General features: G+C 40.3%; 6 protein-coding genes and 1 long non-coding RNA gene across 7 annotated transcripts; 4 read left to right on the top strand and 3 right to left on the bottom strand.

Annotated features, from left to right (window-relative positions):
* Nucleotides 1-3,898: 3,898 nt before the first annotated feature.
* Nucleotides 3,899-12,006, bottom strand: LOC116180489 (CCR4-NOT transcription complex subunit 3). The gene is made up of 9 exons (XM_031500492.1): nt 11,765-12,006; nt 11,444-11,676; nt 11,232-11,387; nt 8,219-8,398; nt 7,642-8,170; nt 7,461-7,591; nt 4,741-4,911; nt 4,179-4,691; nt 3,899-4,129 (listed from the first exon to the last, which is right to left on the bottom strand). The coding sequence occupies exons 1-9, from the start codon at nt 11,787-11,789 to the stop codon at nt 4,031-4,033; spliced, it is 2,037 nt and encodes a 678-aa protein (XP_031356352.1). The 5' UTR covers nt 11,790-12,006; the 3' UTR covers nt 3,899-4,030.
* A 486-nt stretch (nt 12,007-12,492) lies between these two features.
* On the top strand, nt 12,493-13,340 carry LOC116180490 (transmembrane protein 223). Its single transcript, XM_031500493.1, has 2 exons — nt 12,493-12,919; nt 12,964-13,340. Exons 1-2 carry the CDS (start codon nt 12,574-12,576, stop codon nt 13,257-13,259), a joined length of 642 nt encoding a protein of 213 aa, XP_031356353.1. The 5' UTR covers nt 12,493-12,573; the 3' UTR covers nt 13,260-13,340.
* Nucleotides 12,758-13,461, bottom strand: LOC116180492. The gene is made up of 2 exons (XR_004147134.1): nt 13,294-13,461; nt 12,758-13,238 (listed from the first exon to the last, which is right to left on the bottom strand). It is a non-coding gene; the product is annotated as an uncharacterized LOC116180492 (long non-coding RNA).
* Nucleotides 13,462-13,492: 31 nt separating this feature from the next.
* Nucleotides 13,493-14,512, top strand: LOC116180491. The gene is made up of 4 exons (XM_031500494.1): nt 13,493-13,648; nt 13,700-14,021; nt 14,067-14,262; nt 14,315-14,512. Coding segments are annotated over exons 1-4 (612 nt in total). The 5' UTR covers nt 13,493-13,647; the 3' UTR covers nt 14,408-14,512.
* Nucleotides 14,513-16,634: 2,122 nt separating this feature from the next.
* On the bottom strand, nt 16,635-18,862 carry LOC116180470 (G patch domain-containing protein 1 homolog). The gene is made up of 3 exons (XM_031500468.1): nt 18,676-18,862; nt 18,325-18,626; nt 16,635-18,271 (listed from the first exon to the last, which is right to left on the bottom strand). Exons 1-3 carry the CDS (start codon nt 18,734-18,736, stop codon nt 16,649-16,651), a joined length of 1,986 nt encoding a protein of 661 aa, XP_031356328.1. The 5' UTR covers nt 18,737-18,862; the 3' UTR covers nt 16,635-16,648.
* Nucleotides 18,863-21,867: 3,005 nt separating this feature from the next.
* LOC116180026 (kelch domain-containing protein 10-like) lies at nt 21,868-23,022 on the top strand. The gene has a single exon (XM_031499850.1). The coding sequence runs from the start codon at nt 21,868-21,870 to the stop codon at nt 23,020-23,022; it is 1,155 nt and encodes a 384-aa protein (XP_031355710.1).
* A 57-nt stretch (nt 23,023-23,079) lies between these two features.
* LOC116180025 (chymotrypsin-2-like) lies at nt 23,080-24,694 on the top strand. Its single transcript, XM_031499849.1, has 5 exons — nt 23,080-23,787; nt 23,838-23,988; nt 24,042-24,288; nt 24,341-24,487; nt 24,536-24,694. Exons 1-5 carry the CDS (start codon nt 23,742-23,744, stop codon nt 24,692-24,694), a joined length of 750 nt encoding a protein of 249 aa, XP_031355709.1. The 5' UTR covers nt 23,080-23,741.
* The last annotated feature ends 41 nt before the right edge of the window (nt 24,695-24,735 follow it).

The raw sequence follows: 24,735 nt of genomic DNA, 5'->3' as shown, positions 1-24,735 counted from the left end.
CATGCAATATTAAGAACATGGTCATTCCATTTAAAAAACTGAGTTTATAGACTTTGAAGTTTCTTAAATTTGGATCTCCATAGGTGCGGTTGTACGCAACTTAACTTTTTTTAAGTACACTAAAAGAAAGCCCTATTCATTCTCTATGCACTGATAAAAATGGGTTGCCATGACTATAACCTTTTTCAAGTAATCAATTATCAAGGTACCATCTGCATCCGCCATTTTTTTTCTTAAAGTCAAAATAACTTAAAAACCATAAATGACAGATATGACATATGGGTATCAAAAGAACTGAAATTTCACGTAGAATCCAAAAATGCAATAAAAAATAGGGGTCGCAATTTAAAATAACGAAGTTACTATCTACTTCCGGTGTTTCCGGAAGTGCGGACATTTTGAAAATATTTTACATAGATTCGGCCTTCAGAGTAACTCCTAAGTACAAATTTTTTTTTGGCCCAAACACTGACGATATACACCCTTAATAATTGTAATGAAAACATAACCCCAGACTATAGAAAAAGAAGACTATTCTCAGGACAAAGTTTCAACAATTTCTTATCCTATCTGGTGCAAGAAAATTGGGATCAGGTTTATCAATGTACAAATTCTAATGAAGCTTTTAACTATTTTTTCGAAATTTTCAGATATTATTTTGAACTATGCTTTCCGTTCAAAACCCTTAGAATTGCTAAAAACGGTAAAAGACCCAATAAACAACCCTGGATTACAAGACAACTTGTAGATCTGAAAAATAGGGTAATTGATTACAGAATAATGTCTAAAAGTTTTCCAGTACTTAGTACAGTATATCGAAACCTTCACATTCACTATCAACAGCAATTAGTAGTATCCAAAAAACTATATTATGATAATATGTTAACAAATTCTTCGAACAAAATGAAAACAACTTGGAATATTATAAATTCCATTAAGAAATCTAATAAAAATACATATATAAAGTTACTAAAAAATGGAATAGAGGTCTCCGATTCGGAAGCAGCCACTTTATTAAATTTACATTTTTCAAGGTTTTCAAATTCAAGCTCGTCAAATCTTCAAACGCCCTTGAATCTTTCTGCTGTTTCCCATGTTGCACAGTCAATGTTCTTTTCTCCAATAATCGCTAGTGATGTGGAATCTATTATAAACTCCTTGAACTCATCATCTTCATGTGGATTTGACCAAATTAGCTCGAAAATATTAAAATTAGCGAAGAATTTTATTGCCAAACCACTTTGCCATATCATTAACTTAACCCTGCAAACTGGAATCTATCCTGACTCCTTGAAAACTGCTATTGTTAATCCGCTTTTCAAAAAAGGTGACCCTCGTGATGTTACAAACTATAGGCCTATCAGCATCCTGTCATGTTTTTCAAAAGTATTAGAAAATGTTATCAATAAGCAACTTATGGTTTACTTACTAAAATACAATATTTTGAACAAATCTCAGCATGGATTTATAAAATCCAAATCCACTTGTACAGCTTTAAATGAGTTCGTATCCGAAATCGTCAGCTCTTTGGATAAGCGCATATTAACACTCGGATTATTTGTTGACTTTTCATCTGCTTTCGACACTGTTAGTCATGAGTTTCTGTTGAACAAAATGAACCGTTACGGCATACGCGGCACACCACTAAGACTATTTGAGTCTTATCTATCGAATAGATCCCAGTTTGTTAAATTACCACAGGGTCACTGCAGTAGCCGATCGTTCATGTCAACTGGAATCCCTCAAGGATCTATTCTTGGGCCCACGTTGTTTATCATTTTCGCTAATGACTTAGCACCTTACTTGTTACATTCAACTGACAATAGTGTGTTTATAACCTGTTATGCTGACGACACCAATATTCTAATAAAATCAAACACTACTAACGATCTTCTATTGAAAGCTCAATTAATATTTGACAAATTAAATCAATGGGGTAAAAATAACAACTTAATTATAAATACTGAGAAAACTTCAGTAATACACTTTAGAAGTAAGCGCAATACCTGCAAAATCGAAAATGCCCTCGGTATTCCATGCTCCACCTCTACAAAGATGCTAGGAGTAACAATAACAAGAGATCTATCATGGTCAGAACATATAGACAACCTGTGCACTAAGCTTCGGAAATGCTGTTACGCGTTACACTTTTTTAAACGTTTGTGCAATCAAAATACGCTTTTAACTTTATACCACGCAAACTTTCACGCTATCATAAGCTACAACATTGGTATCTGGGGTGCCAGTGCGCATGTGGAACGAATCCTTAAATTACAAAAACGTGCAGTAAGAATAATGTGTCAACTTACATTAACAACGTCGTGTAAAACTTACTTCAAAAAATTAAAAATCTTGACAGTCATTGACCTTTACATCCTGGAAACATGTTTATACGCCTTCAAAAATAAAAAACAGTTTATTAAATTAACACATGCCTATAATACACGTAACAAGTTAGTACTAAATCCTGGTCGGCATAGAACAGCACTTTTTCAAAATAACTTAAACTATTTAAGCTGTAAGATTTTCAATGTCCTCCCAAATTACATACAAACTCTAAACGACATTCGCAAGTTCAAAAAAGAACTCAAAACATACTTACTAAACCAAAATTTTTACAACCTAAAAGAATATTTTGAGCATTGAGTTATATAGGTCAACCCAATACACATCATGGTTTTTATTATGTACTTTGGTGTGTATTATTGTTTTTATGCATGACAATTACTGCCTACTATTGTTGTACATCTTGTGCGGCAACGTTGTTGCAGTAAAATAAACATTATTATTATTATTATTATTATATTCAAAAACCTACGTATTTTACTTTCCCAGAAACGTTTAACTAAAGCTCCCAAAAAAACACCCTGTATATATCTCAAGATATCGAGATGCTGTTTTCGCGAGTTTGTTTAGGCATCATTTAGCTACTTTTTCAAGAAAAAAAAATCGAACCAATGCATTTAATTTTTTTGAGAAAATTATCCATTTCTGCCGGAACGTCGAAAAAAGCCCTCAAGCGGTGATATGTGAAACTAACAAAACTTCAAATAGTATAATATTTGTAGCTGAAGAATAGCTCTCTTGAACTAACCCGAGTTTGTTTAAATCGGCCCAACCGTTTCGAAGATACAGGGTGTTCTTTACGGAAACCTTTGAATACCCCCCACCAATTCATTTTTAGAGATACAGGAAAAATTGTCAAACAAAAATTGTTCAGATTATCGTCGACTTCAAAGACCGGGTATTTTTTTGTTAGGTTAATATAGCGGAATTCACAGAAACATCACTTTTTTAGATTCCAGATTGCAGTTACGCCCCCTAGCGGTCATTTCAGAAACTTAAAAATATTTTCCAGGTTCTTCGCGTGGCCGGTTTAGTAATAAATTTGTTTACCGCAAGCCTCTACGATGAATAGATTCTCAGATACAGTACCTCGCATTCTTAGTTGGCCACCCTGTACACGCCTGCGTTGTTCCCGCCATGAATTTTTAAAATTAGTTCGCATATTTTCCGTCTGAATGGTTTGCTTGGTGGAGCTGTAGATCCCATCTGAAAAAAAATGTAATTAATAAAGTTAGGACTTACGCAAGGTGTTGGTTATGTTATACTCAGCGCGCGGACGTGATTATAACATTTCTTCTACTTTCATAATTCACTAACACCTCAAATTATCACTGTTGTTATATCAAAATAATCACAAATTCACGATTTGAATTAGAGACATCTACCGGTGCGCATTATAACAAACCCCCCACCAATATTAGACCACTCGAATTTAAAAATGAATCATGCGTATGCATGGTTCGTAGTAGCCGAACAATAAAACGATCAAAAGCTAGTCAGAAATCTTTTTACTAGAAATACTCAAAACAGCAGGTGTAAATAAAAAACGTTATTTAATAAGCACCATGCCGGCATATATTACTTTACTATTTACAATTAAAATAAATGCTTGGTGACCTCGGAGATGCAGATGTTAGAATGAAAAATTGTCTCAATTAAAACGAGAAGTAGGTCATGGAGGTGTTCAGTTCAGGTCGCGATCTTCTAAGTACTTATACTCGAATGTAAACCCTTCCTTTTTTCGTTGACCCCACTTTTCGTAATCGAAATAAATATACGTCCCCTACAACATTTACACTTGAACAACTCGCCTCCGGTCCAACTTTAAATACCTGCTCGTACTCTTCGTTGATGATCTTCGGCTCTTCGTGCCTCTGAAACCACATCATGTACTTGGTGTGAAACCTCCAGCTTTGTTTTTTTAAAGCTTTCGCCGCCAAATATTGGGCCTTGGTCCCTTCCATGTAGTAAAAGACGAAGAAAAGCGTTTCCGTCGCAAGCCTCTGGTAGAATTCTAGCGTGTCCGAGTGGGGTAACGGACTTTGTAAGTAGTAGGGGGGCGTGTGGTACGGACTTCGGGGCAGGTAGGTGCGGAGCTTTTCGGAGTCGGACGGGTGGGGCATGTGAAAGAAGGCCGATTCCATCATTTGGAATTGCGCCTGGTGCTCTTTCTGCAGTGGCACCGCGCCGAGAGGTGCCACTCCTAAAAGTGGAGGTATTTGGGCTTCCGATTTACTATTATTTTGAACTTTATTGGTGTCTAACATTACTTGATTCCCATCCAGACCGGCACGGTCGATCACTTGCTGCGCGATCGTTTTCAACGATGACATGCCATCTGCAATCTTGGCGAAGCGGTTAAGGCTTGTCGGCGCCGACGCGGTTGTTACCTACCTTGCTGTCCGTCGTCGGTCCGTTCATTATCGGTTGGTTTAACGCCTGTAAGGTTATGTCGATCATTGGCGACGTTCGACTGCTTACGCTAGACACGGGACTGACGCAGTTGTTCGTGATTTGTTCCGCAAAGTTGTTCTTTTGTAAGGTGATGGATAAGTTTTGAGCAGTCTACAAAAAGTCTCATATTAGTGACTGGGATGTTTGATGTAACTAAAGCATGATGACTGCAAGTCCGACTCTCTTTTACAACACAATGAGAGAAAATTAATTAGTTTCAAGATAAGCACGTGTTCACAAAACAGGTGTGCAGTTTATTTTTGAAGCTGGCATTAATCAAATATGATTTTGAGAGAGATCTTTTAAATACGAGAACGTAACAAAAATGAGGCGTTTTTGGTGCTGGCCCGAGAGTGTGCACGTGTTTTTTTGGCAGTCAACCCTGTCTGGATGCGGATACGCAGTTTGTCGTTATCCTAATAACTTTTCTTCTGCTTCTGCAACAAGCAACTGAATGAAAGGTGTCGTCGTTTTTAACCGAAGTCTTTTTATTTACACAGACGGCCAGTTTTATAATCAAATGTCAAGTGACATTTCCATGGCAATCATGGAATTACGAATAAGCAACCCACTTAATCAGAAATGTATTCGAGCAGAAAATCGATACGATTTTAATTTATTTCCTTTATTTTTGAATTATATTGCACTATAATAAAAAATGCTATAAGAAACGCGTCTACAGGGAGGCCAACTAAGAATGCGAGGTACTGTATCTGAGAATCTATCTATCGTAGAGGCTTGCGGTAAAAAAATTTATTACTAAAACGGCCACGAGCAAAACCTGGAAAATATTTTTAAGTTTCTGAAATGGCCGCTAGGGGGCGTAACTGCCATCTGGAATCTAAAAAAGTGATGTTTTGTGAATTCCGCTATATAAACCTAACAAAAAAATTCCGGTCTTTGAAGTTTACGATAATCTGAACAATTTTTGTTTGACAATTTTTCCTGTATCTCTAAAAATGAAGTGGTGGGGGGTATTCAAAGGTTTCCGTAAAGAACACCCTGTATCTTCGAAACGGCTGATCCGATTTAAACAAACTCGGGTTAGTTCAAAAGAGCTATTCTTCAGCTACAAATATTATACTATTTGAAGTTTTGTTAGTTCCACATTCACCGCTTGAGGGCTTTGTTCGACATTTCGACAGCATCTCGTATCTTGATATATATATATATATTTTTTTTTTTTATATCGTGATGAAAGCTTCCTTTTTTAAACCGATCCACCTTAGGGCCACAAATTATATAATAAAAATAATTCCAGAAAAATTACCTTAAAAAAAAAAGTTTGTGGGTATAAAATTTTCTTTGGCCTAAATTTTAGGTTAGGAACAAGATATCGAGATGCGGTTTTCGCGAGCTTGTTTAGGCATCATTTAGCTACTTTTTCATGAAAAAAAAATCGAACCAGTGCATTTAATTTTTTTGAGAAAATTAACCATTTCTGTCGGAATGTCGAAAAAAGCCCTCAAGCGGCGATATGTGAAACTAACAAAACTTCAAATATTATAATATTTGTAGCCGAAGAAGAACTCTTTTCAATTAACCCAAGTTTGTTAAAATCGGCTCAGTCGTTTCGAAGATACAGGGTGTTCCTTACGGAAACCTTTGAATACCCCCCACCACTTCATTTTTAGAGATACAGGAAAAATTGTCAAACAAAAAAGGTTCAGATTATAGTCAACTTCAAAGACCGGACATTTTTTTCTTAGGTTAATATGGCGGAATTCACAGAAAAATCACTTGTTTAGATTCCAGATTGCAGGTACGCTCCCTAGCGGCCATTGCAGAAACTTAAAATTTTTTCCAGGTTTTTCTCGTGGCCGTTTTAGTAATAAATTTTGTTACCACAAGCCTTTACGATGGACAGGTTCCCAGATACAGTACCTCGCATTCTTATTTGGCCACCCTGTACAATTGGTTTAAAGCACATGCACTCGTACATAAGAAGGTGACAGCGGGTATTAGAGTCTGCAGGAGTCAACTGGCTCCGTGGCGAACTGGGAGGTGCAATTAATAGAAAATGAATAGTGGGGATGCGTCATCTTTCGCCTACTTACGTGCCGGTACCCGTACCTGCAGTGGAATTTTCCACATTGTAGTGATTTATGATAACTGTTCGCAAAAAGGTGAGTTTAAAGATCAATTGTGATTTTTCTAATCGGCTTGTGCGATGGATCGGGTTTTTTTTGTTTTATATCGGGGCGTAATAGATTTGCTTACAATGGTATCTATCTTATTGAGTCCAAATGCGATCATCTTTCATGACTCAATTGTTATTTGAATACTGTTATGGGATGGATCTCAAAACTCCTATGTTATTATAATGAAACGGGCCAGCCAAAATGGTGGACGCCTGAGCTCTAACCACCCACACAAATGTTGTAAAAATGTATTTTCCTCGCCCGTTACATCACCGCCTTAGTAACTACATTTATTTCCGTGAAAGGTAATGCCACATTTTAAATATCAATGTAAAATCACGAGGGAAATAAAATTCTCAGATGTCGTCGTGCAAGTGGAAAATTATTATAATGTAATTGTAAAACGCAAATTGGAAAAGAAGTAAAAAAGTAAGTACTGAAAAGCTTTCAGTAGCTCTTTTTCCTATGAAGACCCTAGAGCTACTCTCGTAGAAAACGTAAATAAAAAGGACGACTTACGTGATTCGCTTGATGCGTATTACCAGCCTGAGCAGCCACAGTATGGTGGATAGTATTCGTAACCGTAGACGTCGAGATCACCGATTGATTACTTGTACTTATCACAGAAGTCGGAACACTTTCGTTATTACCTGAAAAATCGCGCAAAATAAATCGCGGCATTTACAGATTCAAGCCTTACATGCGATAGATTTTAAAATATTATTGGCGGCGACGGCGGCGAAATTTCCCGTTGTGGGTACGTGAGGAACCGGCGAACACTCTCGAACCGACGACGGTTTACTAGGCGTGCTGCTTACTAACGTAGGTTTACTGCTAGGCGTCGACGTCGCGCTATTCCCGCTCGAATTTAACGTCGAATTGCTGCTACTGTTCAGGTTCGTGCTCGTCGCCCGCACCGCGGTCGGCTTGACCGGCTTCGGCACGTCCTTGAACTGATTCTTCTTCTCCTCGTTCGAGCTGTCGCTGGAATGATTGTACGGCGGATTCGTCAGTAACGGCGACGCTATCGGCGACGATCCCGAGATAATCGACGTCGGCGTTCCTCCCGTCTCGTTGCTGTCGGTCGTCGCCGACGACGGCAGACCGACGCCCGACAATTCGACCTCGTCCAAACCGATTATGTCGTCGTATATGTACTCGTTCTCCTCGAAATCGGGATCCTGCGAGGAGTCGATGTAATACTCGACGTCGTCTTTTATTTGTTTGATCTGCAATTTCTTTTACAATTAACGAAAACCCTCGCGCGGGCGCTTCACCTGTGACACTTCGACCGACATGTTGTCCAGCATCCGGAGTATCGTCTCCAACTTGCGAATGTGAAACCTGTGCTTTTCGAGCTTCGCCTTCAGCTCGTCCATCCGTTCCTGCTTGTCCTTGTCTAACTTTTTCTTCTTATTCGCCAGTAAAGATTCAATCTCGCATTCAAACGAGTCTATCTGCAATCAATCATTAAATTACAAAGTGCGCCGGCAACCAACGATCGAGGGGTAATGTTTTCGTGTGGGAATGCGTGCGAGAAGCATAAGGGACATTTGTTAGAATTGTATTAGTAAGTTTATTATCGCTACAATTGTGCTTATCGCTAAGAAGTTAATTAATTTTGTAAACAGATGTTGTCGCAGGTGCGCACTTTAGATAAGAGTTGTGTATATGCTAAGAGTAGTACGAACATGAAAAACAGAGGGAAGATGAAGTGTTTTACAGTGGCTTTTGGGCCTTTGGCCGCGACATATTTGAGTTTTCGGATGTACGTAAAGTCAAGTGTTTTCTAGGAGTAATTAAAGCGTTGTTTGTTAACAAAAGTAAAATCAGACATGAAGAGGAGACCTGTTTCGAATGAGCGTGGTATTTGTCTCTGGCCCTGAGGGCCGCTATTACAGCAATTAATGAATAAATTTGTGTTTTGTTATAACATAATATGAATTCGCTTTGAATTCCAATAATTATAGCCTCCACATGAGAGAGAAGTGTATCTCGATTCCAAACTGGTAAATGACCAGAAACACTTTTACTTAATTGTAACAGTATTTTTCAGTATGATCCTAAATTTCAAATAGAAGCTATTTCGGTCTAAACATAAACAAGTATAAATTGTGCACAACTCATGTGCAGATAAAGCGCATTTTTTTCAATCGAAATAGCTTTTGTTTTGAGACGTTTCATTAGAGTACCATGAAGGATAAAACTAGTTCCACCCCCCCCCCCCCGTACTTTGATAAGAGGACCGAAAGAAGGGCAGTAGTTGGTAGAAAACGGTTCCTTTCGTTGAGACCTTTAATTAGAATACAGTGAGATAAAATTCATTTTTAACCTCCCCCACCCCACCCCACCCTCTAAGGCTCCCGAAAAAGAGTCGCACGGAAAAGATATAGTTTGTACAAACCAATTTATTTCGATGAGACCTTTCATTAGAATACCACGAAGGATGGAACATGTGTTTACCCCCCCCCCCCCCTATTTCCTAAAGTTTAACTTAACACCATTAAATGCATGCGTATGCAAAATCTGAGACCAATTGGTTGTCGTATGTAAAACTTATGCACGTTTTACTTTCAAAAACAGCATCACAGGAAATAATTCGTGGGGGGAGGAGGGGGGGGCTTTTAGACAGCGAAATTTGATGCCCGTCTGGCACCTACCGCAAAAAATTCAAGGACTCTAAGACCATTCCCCTAGAAGTAGTTCGAAACGGCAGAAGTGGGGACGGACGGACAAAACACAAACAATAGCACTTTTTTTAATTCTTAAAAAAATGCGCTAAAAATTAGCCCAGGGTGTTTAATGTTGTATTATTAAATTCGCATTGATACAGCGACCCAAGTTTGAGTCAAACATCTGTAATTTAACGCATTTATTGTATATTTGTGTTAGAAAAATCACGTTGAACCGCGAGCGAATATAAGTCAACCACCTGTAATTTACCATGGGGCAACATCGAAATTTGCCCTCAGAAGTGAAACGAATTAAGTTAACTATCTGCGAAACTAGTGCATAATGGCTTTATACATTGGTGTGACGCCCTAATAAACTAGAGCGGAAAAATTTTGTGCTAATACGGTAGTTAAGTGCAGTTTTTAAATACGCAAAATGTAGAGTTCTGGTGAACGTCAATTCAAGAGAATTATAAACTATTACGGTAAATGCGAACAATAGCGGAAGATTTTTTTGCTTTTATCGAGATCACACTCCTTTCGGCCACGTTAATTTAAACATTTAGTAAGACAGAGAAACATCATTACATACAAACAAGGTTCTATGGTTACCAGGTTACTGTGCACCAACAACCTGATGGTTTATGAAGCTACCAGATTTTATAAGAATGTCCAAAATGCTAACATAATAACTCGCAACTCCTAATACTAGAAGTACAACCTCGGTACCAGCATTTGATTTTAAATATACCCTGTATCCAAGAGCTTTATATTATGCATGATAACACTAAAAGCCAGTCTGAAGACAAGTATTTGTTTAATTTAATGCAATATACAGGGTGTTTCAAAATTCGCGCACACGGACTGTGGGATGGTGTTATACAACGAAAACTGAATAAAAAGTTCCTCTACCAGTTTTTGATCAGACCGGCACTTTTCTTTTTTTTCGACGTGCTGAAGCTTGTTTACTAACAGACGGCGGACATTTTGAACAACTGTTGTAATTACGCACTCGTCATAATTATCGTTTATTTTGAACCTTCTTTTGTTTTTAAAAATGTGTTATTATTAAGTTTAACCAGAGGCGCAGCGTAGGGGGGGCGGAGATTTTTTAAATCACGGTAGCTCGAAAAATAGCGGTCTGATGGAAAACTGGTAGAAGAAGTTTTTGTTCAGTTTTTGTCGTATAACATCATCCCATAGTCCGTGTGCGCGAATTTTGAAACACCCTGTAGCATACAAAACGGAATATTGTATGTTTACACAGAATCCATTGAAAGAAATCTGATACGATTGAATACCGAACAATCCTCGAGATCTACATAGCTGAAAAACAATATCCTAAAGAACATGTGTACCAAACAAAGTTATCATGCACACGGACAGACGGAAATACAAGATAGCATACTATCAAATTTTCAGTCTTCAGCTTTTCGAGATATAGAACGCTGCATTCACCATGGGACACCCTGTATATGCCAATGCAGTTAAAAAAAATTTTAAAAAGCTTTGGCCCCCCCCAATTTTTTTACACACTTAATTGTGACGCCCTGTATTATAATTGGCTTTTTTAGCCGACAATTTTAACTTGCGAATCGTTCCTCGCCGACAAACTAACCTGAATGTTTAACTGATCGATGCACCCGACCAACCAGCTCGACATCTCCTCTCTCTCCTTCTGCGCCGGATCCAGTTTCTGCGCCGCCCCCAGACCTTCTTTGGAATACGCTTTTGTCTTAGTCTCCCTCTCCACTATTTTAAACCTTTCCATTTGCTGTAAAGAGCCGGAGTTAAGCAATACGAAGACGTTAAAATCGAAGCACAACGAACCGTTTCGATTAGCTTCCGATATTCCATCAAGGTGCTTTTGTCCTTAATCTCGCCCGACGCGATCCAACTTTTAATTTGGTCGCGTAGCCTCTGTAACTTCTTGATTTCCTTTTTGAGATCCGCCTCGTACTTCTCCTTCTGGTTGCTGTTCGTCGCATTGTGCACCTTCTGCCAGATATCTTCGAACGTTTCGACTCCTTCCGTTACCTTTTTTAAACACCTATCGATTTCACCTGAGGATATGGAAGTATAACTATCGGTTAGGCGCCAACAATTTCATTCAATGAATTGTTAAAAACAATTTTGTTTACTTCTATTCACCTTGCAACTTTCTTGTCGCTGCCATGTCTGACCACTTGCCTCAGCAAGTCCTCATAATCTGCACATCTAAAGCCAGCAATCGAGCGATATTTATTTCAATACTGTTCAGCAAGCTACAATAAACGAGATTTCAGTAATCCGTTCGCATTAAAGACGCTTGTAAGGGGTTCAATTCCATTAATTTCCCAGATGCAGCAGTATACGATTTTGACATAAAATACACTCTGTATTTTTCCGCGGTACCAACTACCAACGTTTATTGCAACCAGTGGCACCAATCTATCGTTACTAGTTATCTCAGTCACTCTTGTGTATTGGTAGGTGTTAAACAGTGACAAAGTTACGCAGGCAATTTAACATTCAAATTTTTACATACAGAATGTTCAATTATTAGTAGCCTACGTATTTTTCATGATTAGGCTTACGTCGTTTTTCTCGTTCTTAGTATCTTTGCTAGTTTGCAGACCTGTATCGATGTGTGAAAAGGTGAGTTCGTGTCAACCTCGGTGGTTAAACTACAGTATGTATCGAGAAAATAGAACGACCATCTTTGTGTCTACTTCAATGTGTCACATATGTCAGTTTGGCATCATTTCGGTGAGGAACAAGGATAGTGTTATCCAAGAATGACGCAAATTAGTAAGAGGCTAGTCCATAAGACCCCATACTACTTCTAGAGGTGTGAACGCATTATAGTTTAACATTTTGAAACGGTAGGTTTAACGACACAAAATCGGTCAATTGCTACTCTACATTTGAACTTAAATTAAACATAACCTTTAAACGGTATATAAAAAATATTTATTAAAATGATTTTGCACAAGTTGTGTCTTCTTCCGAATAAGCTGAGAGTATTTCAGATTTGTAGAGCAATTAAAACGACCCCTAAATTTTGTACAAGTCAAAGCCCGATCGTGAACACCAATCTCGTTAAAGATGTTATTTTGTACAAGTACGATAATCCCAGGTTTTTTAAGCTATTGAACATATTCGCAGTATGCCAGTTCGGCTTTTGGACCTACCTATCCCTGTTTGCCTACACATCGCTACGAGATGCACCGAGTACAAGCTCGCCCGGTGCGCCTTGGTATCAGCGAATTAACCTTGGCGAAAATAAGTACAGGAACGGTATCGCTTTCCTTTCATTTCTACTTGGTGAGTGTCGAAACGGTAGCGCTCGTTTTTCATTTCAATTGTAGGTTACGGTATTTTGGCAATATCCTGGATGTATACGTTAAGATCGGTTAGGTATCTGGTTCTGCACAAGGGCGGTTCAAAGGTGACATTTGTCACGTACGCACCGTTCGGAGTCAACCGAATGATGACTGTCGGATTGGAAAATATGAGTTGCCAGCAGACGCGACAGAACGCCACCACACAGTTACCCATTAAAGTTAAAAATCGTTTTATGTATTATATTCTCGATATGAAAGGGGAATTTAAAAATGCTGCATTATTCGATTACACAGCAGGCCTAAAACGTACTTTAAAATAAAAATGTTTATATGGCATTTTCACTCTCCTCTTACCTCACAGCTAAAAGACCGTAAAGACCTCTTCTCCCAGGATCACCACTATGGTATCTTCCTTGGAGAAGGGAAGATTCTAAGACATCTTCCAAGGGTTCTCTATTGAGTCCCTCCCACTCCTATAATACCAACACCACCTGTATTTAGCTCGTCCTTACCTCACAGTGGACTGCATGACCAAGACATAGGCATAAACCAGGGTGCTATCTAGTGGGCACCTCTCCACGTTTAAATTCCGTTCGTATTTCGTATTTAAATACGTCTGGCAACACTGCTAAGAATAACATTAGATTTGAACTACCAAGTAGTTTTCTAACCTCACTTTCGTTCTTTTCGAAGTAGAAGTGTGCAATAAGTGAGAATAAACATAAAAATGCTAATCTTCTAAAAATGTAACATATTTCAGTGAACCTCTTCTGGTCCGAAGATGAGAAAGCTAATCTTCTGGAGGCGCTCGAAGAGTGCGGATCGACCGACATAAACGCAATTGCCAAAATGATACCTACGAAGTCGCAGACCGAGGTGGAACGAGCGCTGCGCCTGTACGAAAGGAAAGCGATACGGGCGCTAAAAGACGACGGCATCACAAGCACCCAACGGCAGGCGCCCATCGACTGCTGGCTGGAATTCTTCCGCGACAACAGCCCGGACACGTTCGCATCGCGCGACCTCGTCACCGCTCTAAGATTCATCAAATTATTCGAGGAGCGACAGGACAAGAACCTTACGTAAGCTTTACCGCTCTGTCGCACTTAAGCGAGTTAATTTTTTAGGCTGTGTTACGAGTACCTCATCGACCTGATGGCCGGTAAGGCTCCCAGGCAGCTACCGGAGGAGGCGATGCGGATACTAATGGATTGCTTTGAGAATTTGGGGGCGGTGTTTAAGGGTGAAAATATCGGCGAGGAAGTTGATTACATTAAAAAGTTACAGTTAAAGGAGGTGTTACAGAAAACATACGCCAGCAAGGTTTTTAAGTTGCATTTTTCCGTTTGTGTGTGGTTAAACGAAGTTGTTTCAGAGAGGCAACATCCTTGGTGATCCCACTTTGAATGTGCTAAAAGTTCCTTTAAAACTTTTAAGGATGAATTGGGAACCTGACCGTCCTTTGTGATTTGGTAACCACAGTATTATATTGGAAGACTACTAATCTTAATCCTAATTTAATGTCGTGATTTTTTTCCTGTAATAAACAGTATTTTTGCAGATTTTAAATTCATTATCGGAGTATATTGCCAAAACCAAAAGCTTATTTTTGTATTCCCTCTCCTATGAAAAGGTTTACTCGGAAAGATTTTACAGAGTAGGTATTGTCACATAATGCCGCTAGTGAGGAGCATTTAACTGGGATAGAAATTAGTCTCGATTATTCTTTGTTATGCTTCATAAGTATAAAGAATTGTAATTACCCTATAATGGGTGAACAAAGTAGGTAATTAAAAGAATAAAGCAGTTCATGTTTCCTGAATTTTCCTTAGTTTTCGCGCACATGATCGGTGTATTATGACGTCAGCACTAAAGTATGTTTACATAGCATCATGCTGCAATCAAAGATCATAAGATCTTTGATGCAACAATGGAAGAGAATGTAGGCGGCCATATAGACAGTGCTACATCAACGACTTCAATTGTCCTTGAACGTGTGCCAGACGGCCATCAAATTTCGCTGTCTAGAATGGCCCCCCCCCCCCCCACGAATTATTTCCTGAGATGCTGTTTTTGAAAGTAAAATGTGCATAACTTTTACACACGACAACCAATTGGCCTCAAATTTTGCATACGCATGCCTTTAGTGGTACCAAGTTAAACTTTAGACAATTTGGGGGAGGGGGGGGCACATGTTCTATACCCTTCATGGTATTCTAATGAAAGGTCTTATCGAAATAAATTGGTTTGTACAGGGTGGCCAAATAAGGTTGTACAGGGTGGCCAAATAAGAATGCGAGGTACTGTATCTGGGAACCTGTCCATCGTAGAGGCTTGCGGTAAAAAAATTTATTACTAAAACGGCCACGAGACAAACCTGCAAAATATTTTTAAGTTTCTGCATTGGCCGCTAGGAGGCGTAACTGCAATCTGGAATCTAAACAAGTGATTTTTCTGTGAATTCCGCCATATTAACCTAAGAAAAAAAATGTTCGGTCTCTGAAGTTGACGATAATCTGAACCTTTTTTGTTTGACAATTTTTCCTGTATCCCTAAAAATGAAGTGGTGGGGGTATTCAAAGGTTTCCGTAAGGAACACCCTGTATCTTCGAAACGACTGAGCCGATTTTAACAAACTCGTGTTAATTGAAAAGAGTTATTCTTCGGCTACAAATATTATAATATTTGAAGTTTTGTTAGTTTCACATATCGCCGCTTGAGGGCTTTTTTCGACATTCCGACAGAAACGGTTAATTTTCTCAAAAAAATTAAATGCGTTGGTTTGATTTTTTTTTCATGAAAAAGTAGCTAAATGATGCCTAAACAAACTCGCGAAAACCCACGACGAATTTGGCAAGTTTTCCAGTTAGCTACTGTAATAACTAGCATTGTTCAAGGGAAATGAGCACGACTAAAAAAAAACCTTGACATTAACTATGTCAAATTAAATTAAATAAACTAAAAACATAAAGTACATAATCAAAAACATATAACACTGGTTTAGTGGGCGACGCTAAATAAAATGCTATTGTGTTTTATGGAACAAAATAGTACCTGAAGTGCACGCGGCGAGCGCTGTCGTCGGAGTGAGCGCGGTCTTCTTGGTGGAGCGTGGCGCGAGGTCGACCTGTTATGGGATTTCCTTTAATCGCGGCTAGAATGCTACTCAATTTTATGTTAGTCATTGGAATGATGAACCTTATATATAATAGGTCATTTAATTGTTAGGTTTGGGCCAGCGTATTCGCCTGTTTACCCTCCCATTTGTCGATATAAGGCACCTATTACCTACTCATATCAATTGTATACCAATACAGTTGCGTACTTTTTCTTAGTAAACCCGTGGGCATTTTTGAGTTATTTAACTTTTGGCGCAGAATACAGCAGCGAGTCTTCTGTAATTGTTAGTTATAAAATTAACGGATTTTTTATCGGCTAATGTAGCCAAACGCGATAAAATAATCAAAACAGCAGGAAACAGTTGCCAAATTTGACGTGCCGCAATGTAAACGTAAAGTACCACGAGGGTCAAAAGTTCTTTTTGACATTTTTCTTCCTCAAATGTGTGTATTAGACTGTTGACGGTCACATAACGCAATAAAATTTTTGTACTCTCTTTAGTCTGATACGAAAAAAGGTTAAATAAATCTGGTACTATGGCAGTCCATGGAGGTTTAGAAGAAATAAATAACCAATAATACAAAAACATTTATTTCTTACTCTTATCCTTATGCTTCTTCCTATGTTTTTCTTTCTTATGTTTCTTTTTGTGCTTCTTTTCTTTACCGACTTCATCCTTTTCGACCCATTCGTCATCACTATGGGTCACGCTCATAATGTTATTTTGCACGGATACCTTCGTAACGGGCAACTGAGGTCCGTACATATCGGGATTGGCTTCCGGCACCCGACTTTTATTTTCAACGGGCTCTCTTTTTTTAAATTGAATGTTCGACAGTATACCTTCCTTTATTGGCCTTATTTTTGGGACCAACGGTTCCGACACTACACTGGCAGTCAACTGTTCGTTCCTTTCCTTCTCTTTTTCGTCATCTCGCTCTTCCCCTTCAGATTCGGATTCACCGCTGCTCAAGAAGACCGCTTTGAATAGGTCCGCATTTTTGGACACGTCCACGCGTTCGGTTTCATCGATCGGTTTCTGTACCTCGGGTGTCGGCGGGATGACATTCTCCGCCTGCACCTCAACTTCAAGAGTGGGAGCGATTTCGGGTTTTGTCTCGATGACATTTTGCACGGACAAACCCGGCTTGTGGTCGACCTCCCGGTCGACTTGCTTCTGGTACTCGAAGATGAGATTTTTGGTTCTCTTCTTATTCGTCTCCGTAACTTCGAGCTTTGGCTCCGGCACGTTAAATCGCTTGCACAGCAAACCGTTCGGCTGCCACGTTAACGTGACACGCGTGAGCGGGCCGAACATTTTCAATTTGACGGCGGCGTGCATTTCGGACGTACCGTGCGTTGTCTCCGTCGGCTTCACCGGCTCCAGCATGTTCGTGACGTCATCCTCTTGCTTTGCCGAGACAAAGCGGTCGAAAATTAAGGAACTGTCGACCGTTTTGACCGGCTGTTTCTCTTCCACCGGCTTCGGTTTAGTTTGTCCGACTACCGGAGCAGATGGAGTGTGGCTTTTTGCGGAATTCTCGCCTAGATATTTCGCACGAATCGTGGCATCCATCTCTTTTCGTTCGGGAGCTTTAGGTTCCTCGAGGACAGGCTCAAACCTCGATTTTTTAATGTTGTGCCTCCCCGAGAAGCTTCCCGGAATTACGGGCGGTGGGAAGTTTTGAACCGGGCTCGAGGCGGTTTTTGCCACTACGAACACCCCGAAAACGAGGTTCTCCGACTGTGCCACTTTTTCCTTACTAGTTTCCGCGGTCAACTCGAAGTCATAATGGCTCATGTCGTCCTTAACGTATATATCTTCGTCTTCGTCCTCGAACGCCCCCACACCGAACGCCTGCCCCGCAATCGACAGCTTCTTATTGTTACGTTCGCGAACGGTTAGCTTAGCCGGTTGAAATAAGTTAACGTGAGTCTTATTCAACCCGAAATACCCCAACCCGTACGTGTTGATTTTCGGTTTTGACAAATACTCCGTGTACACTCGGTGCAAGTCGTTTTCAACGGGCGAAGGTTCATCCTCAATATCTTTCGGCATAGCACATCCGTACACCTTCGGTCCCGACTTGTCATCCACCCCTCTATTCTTCCGGTTAATGTTCCTCATCAGAAAATAGCCGACAGTTTCATTTCCCGCCTGCAGCAGAGTGTCCAATACCGGCTCACCGGGAATGGGACCGTCGGAAAAAATCTACAACACCTCACTTTAAAAGAGAACAGATCGTAAGCGTTATACCTATTTACTTGCTTTTTCCGTTTTTTGGTTTTGGCGTACTCATCGGTTGCCTTGACGGCTTGCGGGGCGATACCGAACTCGCCAATATCCTCGTCGTCCATAAAATCAGAGGGACGCTGCACGCGGCTTTCGGCCTTCTCGCTTCGCGAACTTCTAAATTCGGCAGGAGCCCAACCCTCCAGGGATCCGACCGTATTGTAAAATCCCGCGGAGAAACCTCCGGTAAAGGCGCCATGAAATCGACGACGTCCCTGCGCATCCTTCGCCACTTGCTCCTCAACGGAAATGGGGCGCTTCTTTGGGAAGGAGTCTAGTAGTAAATAAACAAAATTGTAAACCTAACCTCAATTTTTGGTCACCTTCATCGTAGGGCTCCAACGGCTTGCCGTAATAGCACACTTCCTCTTCGGAATCGGACATTATTTAGGCTCACCAGGCATAAATGTGAAAGCCTATTGTTTAAGATTTCCAAATTTCTTTTACTTTTCGGGGCTAATGAACCGGCTCATTAAAATCCGCCATTTTTAATTTTTGAATCAAGAACATTTTGTTCGCGACCAGCCTGAAGTTACATCCGCTTTTTTTTAAGGACATTCGCTTTTGGGGTAGTACCAACCTACTCGGGAAAACAAAAAATAACTAGGACCGGGCTGAAGTTACATTCGTTTTTTTTTAATCAACGGCAATCGAAAGTGATGGCACCGGGATCAATTCTCATCCCCTTTTTGGAAAATAGCCCTAAACCCTGACAAATTCGTCCCCTAAGTTGACAAATTGCGCAAGTGTGCGAGTGAGTGAGTTTTGCACGCAGAGGATAAGGGCGCCGTAGAGCCCCAAAGGGCCCACTTAAAACCCTCTTCCTGTAGTTTTTCGAAAAGTGCCCCACAGTTCGCGAAATTCCCTTTTGTTTGGTCAATGGCGCGGTATTTGCATTATTCATATAGGTACCGCGCCATTGGCCAAACAAAATGGAATTTTTCGAACTGTGGGGCACTTTTCGAAAAACTACAGGTAGGGGGTTTTAGGTGGGCCCTTGGGCCTGCACGGCGCCCTTATCCTCCGCGTGCAAAACTCACTCAATTTTAATAAATCAATTTAGAATTGCAACTTGCATTATTCGTATACCGCGCCATTGACCAACCACCAGGGAATTTCTCGAACTGTGGGGGCACTTTTCGAAAAACTACAGGTAGAGAGTTTTAGGTGGGCCCTTGGGCCTCCACGGCGCCCTTATCCTCCACGTGCAAAACTCACTCAATTGTAATAAATCAATTTTGAATTGCAACTTGCATTATTCGTATACCGCGCCATTGACCAACCAAAAGGGAATTTCTCGAACTGTGGGGCACTTTTCGAAAAACTACAGGTAGAGGGTTTTAGGTGGGCCCTTGGGCCTCCACGGCGCCCTTTTCCTCCGCGTGCAAAACACACTCACTCGCACACTTGCGCAATTTGTCAACTTCGGGGACGAATTTGTCGGGGTTTAGGGCTATTTTCCAAAAAGGGGATGAGAATTGATCCCGGTGCCATCATTTTCGATGGCCGTTGAAAAAAAAAGCGAATGTAACGACAGCCCGGTTCTAGTTATTTTTTGTTTTCCCGTTTAGGTTGGTACTACCCAAAAAGCGAATGTCCTTAAAAAAAAGCGAATGTAGAATCTATTTCTTTGAATTTTTTTATTAAAAATAGGCATAATTATAAAGATTAAAATTGATAAAAATAGAGCTAATACTCCGCCTAATTTATTGGGGATAGAACGTAAAATAGCATAGGCAAATAGGAAATATCATTCAGGCTGAATATGAATAGGAGTAACTAACTTCGGGCTGTTAAATAAACAAACATTCATTATGCATTTGAGGTTAAAACTTCATATTTCTATGGTTTTTAAAAACTGCGCTCTGACATCTAACGTTAGTTTCATAAAGTACATTACTAAATGAGTGTGGCGACATCTTTGAGGTGTAAGTTCCAACTAAAATAATGGTGGTAATAAAGTGTCTTGCATTTAGCGATAAAATGCTAGTCCCCAATAATAAAGACAGATGTCAGCACAATGTATTCTGCTTTGATTCTAAAAAATCAGGCAAAGCTATAAACATTTTGGGATTTGTGCCTTTCGCTGTCAAAGGAGTAAACCACGAAATTCGTATTCTTTGCGTCGTAGCGTTTTTGGAATGCCAAAGGACAGGGCGGGTAAACGGACGGCCGTCCGTATACCTCTTTGGTATACCTATACCTAGATTTTTGACGATTTGAATAAAGTATCTGTTCCCAATACACGAGTTAAATCGCCATAATGGGCTACTAGTTCAAAAGTTACATCCCTTTGAATTTTCTTTCGAAATTGGTTTCTAGTCTATAACATTTGATTGAGAAGTTTGATCGAAAAAGTACAAATTGATTTGGATTCTACGCACCAAAATTAATATGAAAAAGTGTTTTCCGAGAAAATTTGGTGTAGTCGATTTTTGGTAAAAAAGGAAGGTAATTAACTGCCTTTTTTTTTGAGCGTCGAAGAAAAAATTGTCTCAGATCGACCCGGAAAAAATTTTTCTTTTAGAATGTGGCCTGTAGAATCCATAATTTCAAACAGTTCCAAGATTGGGCTACTAGTTCAAAAGTTACAGCCCTTTGAGTTTTCTTTCGAAATTGGTTTCTAGTCTAGGTATAACTTTTGATTGAGAAGTCTGAATAAATGGCAGTTCAAAATGTACGGAGTCTTGCAAGATCTGTAGAGCAATTGTAGTTTAAATGCCCGTTTTTTGAATAGATAGATTAAATACAATAAATACTAGTGCGCCATCTCCATGGCAATCGATACACTTTCTATCAATTATAGTTTTAGAAGTCTAGTTGAGATGTCGCCACTTACGCAGCTACTTTTAAAATTTTATTTGAATTTATGCGATTAATAGCAACGTTGCACTTATTATTCCTTAAATGCAGTGCCGTTTTTAAGTTTTTCGGGGCCCTGGGCCATTCCTTCGTGGAGGCCCTCCTTACCCTCAATAAAAACGGCAGATTGGGGAGATTCAAGCAAATCCCTAATTTTAATATGGGCACTCGATGTTTGTGTAGCCTGGTTTGTAGGCAACACATCATGCTCAATGAATAGAAAACATTTATTTTTGCAATTCGTAACTTCTTATTCGCGTTCACTTAAACCGGAGGCGCAATTTTCAGTGTTGCTCCATGCACCATTGAAATAATTGGAAGCGTTAATGGACAGCTCTGTTCAGAAGAAGTAGGTCAGTTTAACATTAAGTAATCAGGTTTATTTAAACAACCTGCGCCCGATAAACCGATTGGTTTCGGTTGGTAAACAGAACCGAATCGAATGACCTTGATTGGCGCATGCGCATATCTCAAGGTCAAAGTGGTCCCGAATTGGTCAGTCAATTCTTCGTTCATCGTACAAAACCAATAATAATCGTAAATCTGGCAACGTGCCAAAGAAAATTAACAATTTCTCGTTTGCAAACTTCATGACTGTTATTTTTTTGTGAAAGCAAGCAAATTCAAAAAAGAGCCAGCAAAAATCAGTTATAATGAATGATACCGACAGTCAGTACACTTTTAAATTATTCAACTTTGAATTAGTGGAGTCTTCCGAGGATTGTCCGGTTCCGGAACCGAGAAATGCCCACCGTATCGTGTGTAACTCGAAATCGCTGTATCTCTACGGAGGGTATAATCCGAAAGCGGCAAATGACGGCTACCAAGAACTGTGGGAGTTCAACTTTTGCACGAAGAGATGGAGGATGTTCGATATAACGGGCAACTTTCCCGAAGAGGTGATCTCGTGCTCTGTTCTACGTCGCAAAGATAAACTGGTGGTGTACGGTGGCACGGGTGTTCCGTTCGCGTTCAAGTGCAGCAATAAGTTGTACACGATTAAGCTAGACGAGGAGGTTCGAATTTCGTCGCTTGTCGTTCACGGTAAGAAGCCGAAGCGGCAGTATGGCCAGTCGGTGGTAATGCACAAGAATATGCTGTACACGGTCGGTGGGACCGACTGCTTCTCTTATAATTGTGATGTGCACAGGGTGAACTTAAATAAACACTCGCGCGTGTGGAAGCAATTGTATTCTAAAACGGAGACTGCCCAGCAGTGCAACGGTGTCTACCACCCTATCGGACGTTACAGGCACGAACTTGCATTTGACGGTAAAAACATATACATGATCGGCGGAGGGACCGCTATATCGTCCTTCGATTTGGTCGACATCCCCATTTTCAACACACGAACGCGCAAATGGAAACAGATCAAGGCTAAACCCGATCCGACCAACAATTATCCGGCCAATCGCCGGTGTCACGCTCTCGCCCAGATGAAGACCGCCGATGATGTGCACGTCTTCGTGCTGGGAGGATACGAGAACAACGAGGAGGCCTTCAACGATCTGTGGCGATTGGAACTGTCGACGTTGCAGTGGACGCTGTTGGCTCGTAACGTTTTACCGAAATCTCCGTACTTCCATTCGGTCGCGCTCACACGCGAGGGTAAATTGTACGTGTTCGGCGGAATGGAAGGTGGGACCACGTTGCGGCGGAATAACAAGCTATTTTCTGCGTGGGTTAGGATTCCGACGTTAGCGGAAATTGCCTGGGAGGCTTTTTTGCATTACTTTCCAGATATTGCCCGAACGAATAAAATTAATAGGCTACAATTACCTAATCGTTTTCTAAGCAGAATTGATTAAATTAGTTTCAATAACTCTGGGTGGTTTTATTTAACAATTGATCTGCTTTTTGTTCTGCTCTCTCTTAGTTTTTCTTGTTTCTAGCTTTGTATACTGTGTCCTAGTGTTGCTTTGTTTTTGTTCAATATTTATTGGTTGATCTTTTACGTTAGCAAGTTCTATATCCAAACCCTAACCAGGATACTATGAAGGGAGTGGTCCTTTGCCACCCCTTGTTCGGGTGTTCTCTTGTTAATACAAATTAAATCACGCACTAAAAGTGGTCCAAAACCTGCCAGACTCTCTTTTTAGTCCCTACTCTTAGAAATTCAGAACGCTCCAAAATGGCGTCAGTTACTTTAATCGGCCATCTTTAATCATTCCAATCCAATCCGATTCGTTTATAGCCGCAATTCACACTGAAAATTAAACGTTGCTAAGCGAGAGCGAGAAAATAGCGACCCTCGATCTCCGTTGTGAATATTAAGGGCCGATTGTCCGACTTTATTTCTGTTGAACAACTTTTTGGTTCGTTTAACTGGGGTTGGATTATCGCGATATGTAAATGGTAAACTTATTCTAAATCTAATGCACGCGAGTTGATATCCAGTGTGAATAATTCAAATCCAGAGCGATACATTTCGTTGACACACTAAATGCACACTTTATTTATGCAAATTAAACCGGAGTACCTACCTATATAAAGGCTACGCCAATTGCAAAAGGTAACATTTTCGAAAATGCGTTCTTTGATTTTCGTTTTGTGTGCTCTGGCAGAGTTTTGCTGTAATCCACCCTATCAGAACATAATAACAGTTACAAAGTTTGATTTTCAGACGCCAGTCAAAATAAAATAGTTGGCGGAACCGATGCGGAAAGCGGAGCGTTCCCGTATCAAGTTTCGTTGCGTAGAAGAGGGCGACATTTCTGCGGGGGTTCAATAATCGGCGATCGTTGGATTTTAACGGCAGCCCATTGCATTTACAAGTAAGTAGTGTCTTCGCGTCAATTTCATAATGCTGATCCTCTGAGCCCCACAGGCAAAGCACCAAGGGTTTTACGGTTGTAGCTGGTTCCAACCTGCTAGATTCTGGCGGCGCTTCTTACAATGTCGAGGAACTTATTCCCCACGAGGAGTACGATCCGAAAACCATTGCGAACGACATCGGACTTATCGAGTTGCACAGTCCCATTGCTTTCAACGCTGGGGTAAGCAAAATAGAGTTATCTGAAGAAAATGTTGCGGGTGACGTCGAATTGGTTTTGACCGGATGGGGAATGACCAAGGTAAGGATAATTATTGATCGCGCGAGCACGGAAGGTAACGGCCGTGTTTTAGTATCCCGGAGCGTCACCTAACAAGTTGCAAACTATTAAATTGGTGTCAATCACGAATGATAAATGCGCGAAGGAGCACCAAGACGAAGGGGATGTTACAGAAACTAATATTTGTACTTTTACTAAGGAAGGCGAAGGTGCTTGCAAGGTTTGCCGACTGCACATACAATGCAGATTAACAAAGTTTTTATTTAAGGGTGACTCTGGAGGTCCGCTAGTTGCTTCTGGTAAGCAAGTCGGCGTGGTGTCATGGGGTATTCCTTGCGCTAGAGGTAAACCGGACGTCTTCACAAGAGTGCACAGCTATTTGTCCTGGATTTCCTGTCATACCACAGCTACGTTGTGTAATTTGTAATGTAATGCAATTTAATGAAACACTTCATGGATCAATTTTGT

This window comes from Photinus pyralis, unplaced genomic scaffold, assembly GCF_008802855.1.
Source record: "Photinus pyralis isolate 1611_PpyrPB1 unplaced genomic scaffold, Ppyr1.3 Ppyr1.4_LG9, whole genome shotgun sequence".
Lineage (NCBI taxonomy): Eukaryota > Metazoa > Arthropoda > Insecta > Coleoptera > Lampyridae > Photinus > Photinus pyralis.
This window is presented reverse-complemented; position numbering and strand designations above follow the sequence as displayed.

What these genes read in the sequence shown, in the direction of transcription:
- LOC116180489 (XM_031500492.1), bottom strand. Translation starts at nt 11,789, where the DNA reads ATGGCAGCGACAAGAAAGTTGCAAG. An exon ending in ATACGCATCAAGCGAATCAC is followed by an intron (nt 4,912 to 7,460) that starts GTAAGTCGTCCT and finishes GACTTTTTGTAG; the next exon opens with ACTGCTCAAAACTTATCCAT. An exon ending in GACCGACGACGGACAGCAAG is followed by an intron (nt 4,692 to 4,740) that starts GTAGGTAACAAC and finishes CGCTTCGCCAAG; the next exon opens with ATTGCAGATGGCATGTCATC.
- LOC116180490 (XM_031500493.1), top strand. Translation starts at nt 12,574, where the DNA reads ATGATTTTGCACAAGTTGTGTCTTCTTCCGAATAAGCTGAGAGTATTT. An exon ending in TTTCCTTTCATTTCTACTTG is followed by an intron (nt 12,920 to 12,963) that starts GTGAGTGTCGAA and finishes TTTCAATTGTAG; the next exon opens with GTTACGGTATTTTGGCAATA.
- LOC116180491 (XM_031500494.1), top strand. An exon ending in CGACAGGACAAGAACCTTAC is followed by an intron (nt 14,022 to 14,066) that starts GTAAGCTTTACC and finishes TTAATTTTTTAG; the next exon opens with GCTGTGTTACGAGTACCTCA. An exon ending in AGAAAACATACGCCAGCAAG is followed by an intron (nt 14,263 to 14,314) that starts GTTTTTAAGTTG and finishes AAGTTGTTTCAG; the next exon opens with AGAGGCAACATCCTTGGTGA.
- LOC116180470 (XM_031500468.1), bottom strand. Translation starts at nt 18,736, where the DNA reads ATGTCCGATTCCGAAGAGGAAGTGTGCTATTACGGCAAGCCGTTGGAG. An exon ending in GTTGGAGCCCTACGATGAAG is followed by an intron (nt 18,627 to 18,675) that starts GTGACCAAAAAT and finishes ATTTACTACTAG; the next exon opens with ACTCCTTCCCAAAGAAGCGC. An exon ending in CCAAAAAACGGAAAAAGCAA is followed by an intron (nt 18,272 to 18,324) that starts GTAAATAGGTAT and finishes GAGGTGTTGTAG; the next exon opens with ATTTTTTCCGACGGTCCCAT.
- LOC116180026 (XM_031499850.1), top strand. Translation starts at nt 21,868, where the DNA reads ATGAATGATACCGACAGTCAGTACACTTTTAAATTATTCAACTTTGAA.
- LOC116180025 (XM_031499849.1), top strand. Translation starts at nt 23,742, where the DNA reads ATGCGTTCTTTGATTTTCGTTTTGTGTGCTCTGGCAGAGTTTTGCT. An exon ending in TGCTCTGGCAGAGTTTTGCT is followed by an intron (nt 23,788 to 23,837) that starts GTAATCCACCCT and finishes TTTGATTTTCAG; the next exon opens with ACGCCAGTCAAAATAAAATA. An exon ending in CCGGATGGGGAATGACCAAG is followed by an intron (nt 24,289 to 24,340) that starts GTAAGGATAATT and finishes GCCGTGTTTTAG; the next exon opens with TATCCCGGAGCGTCACCTAA.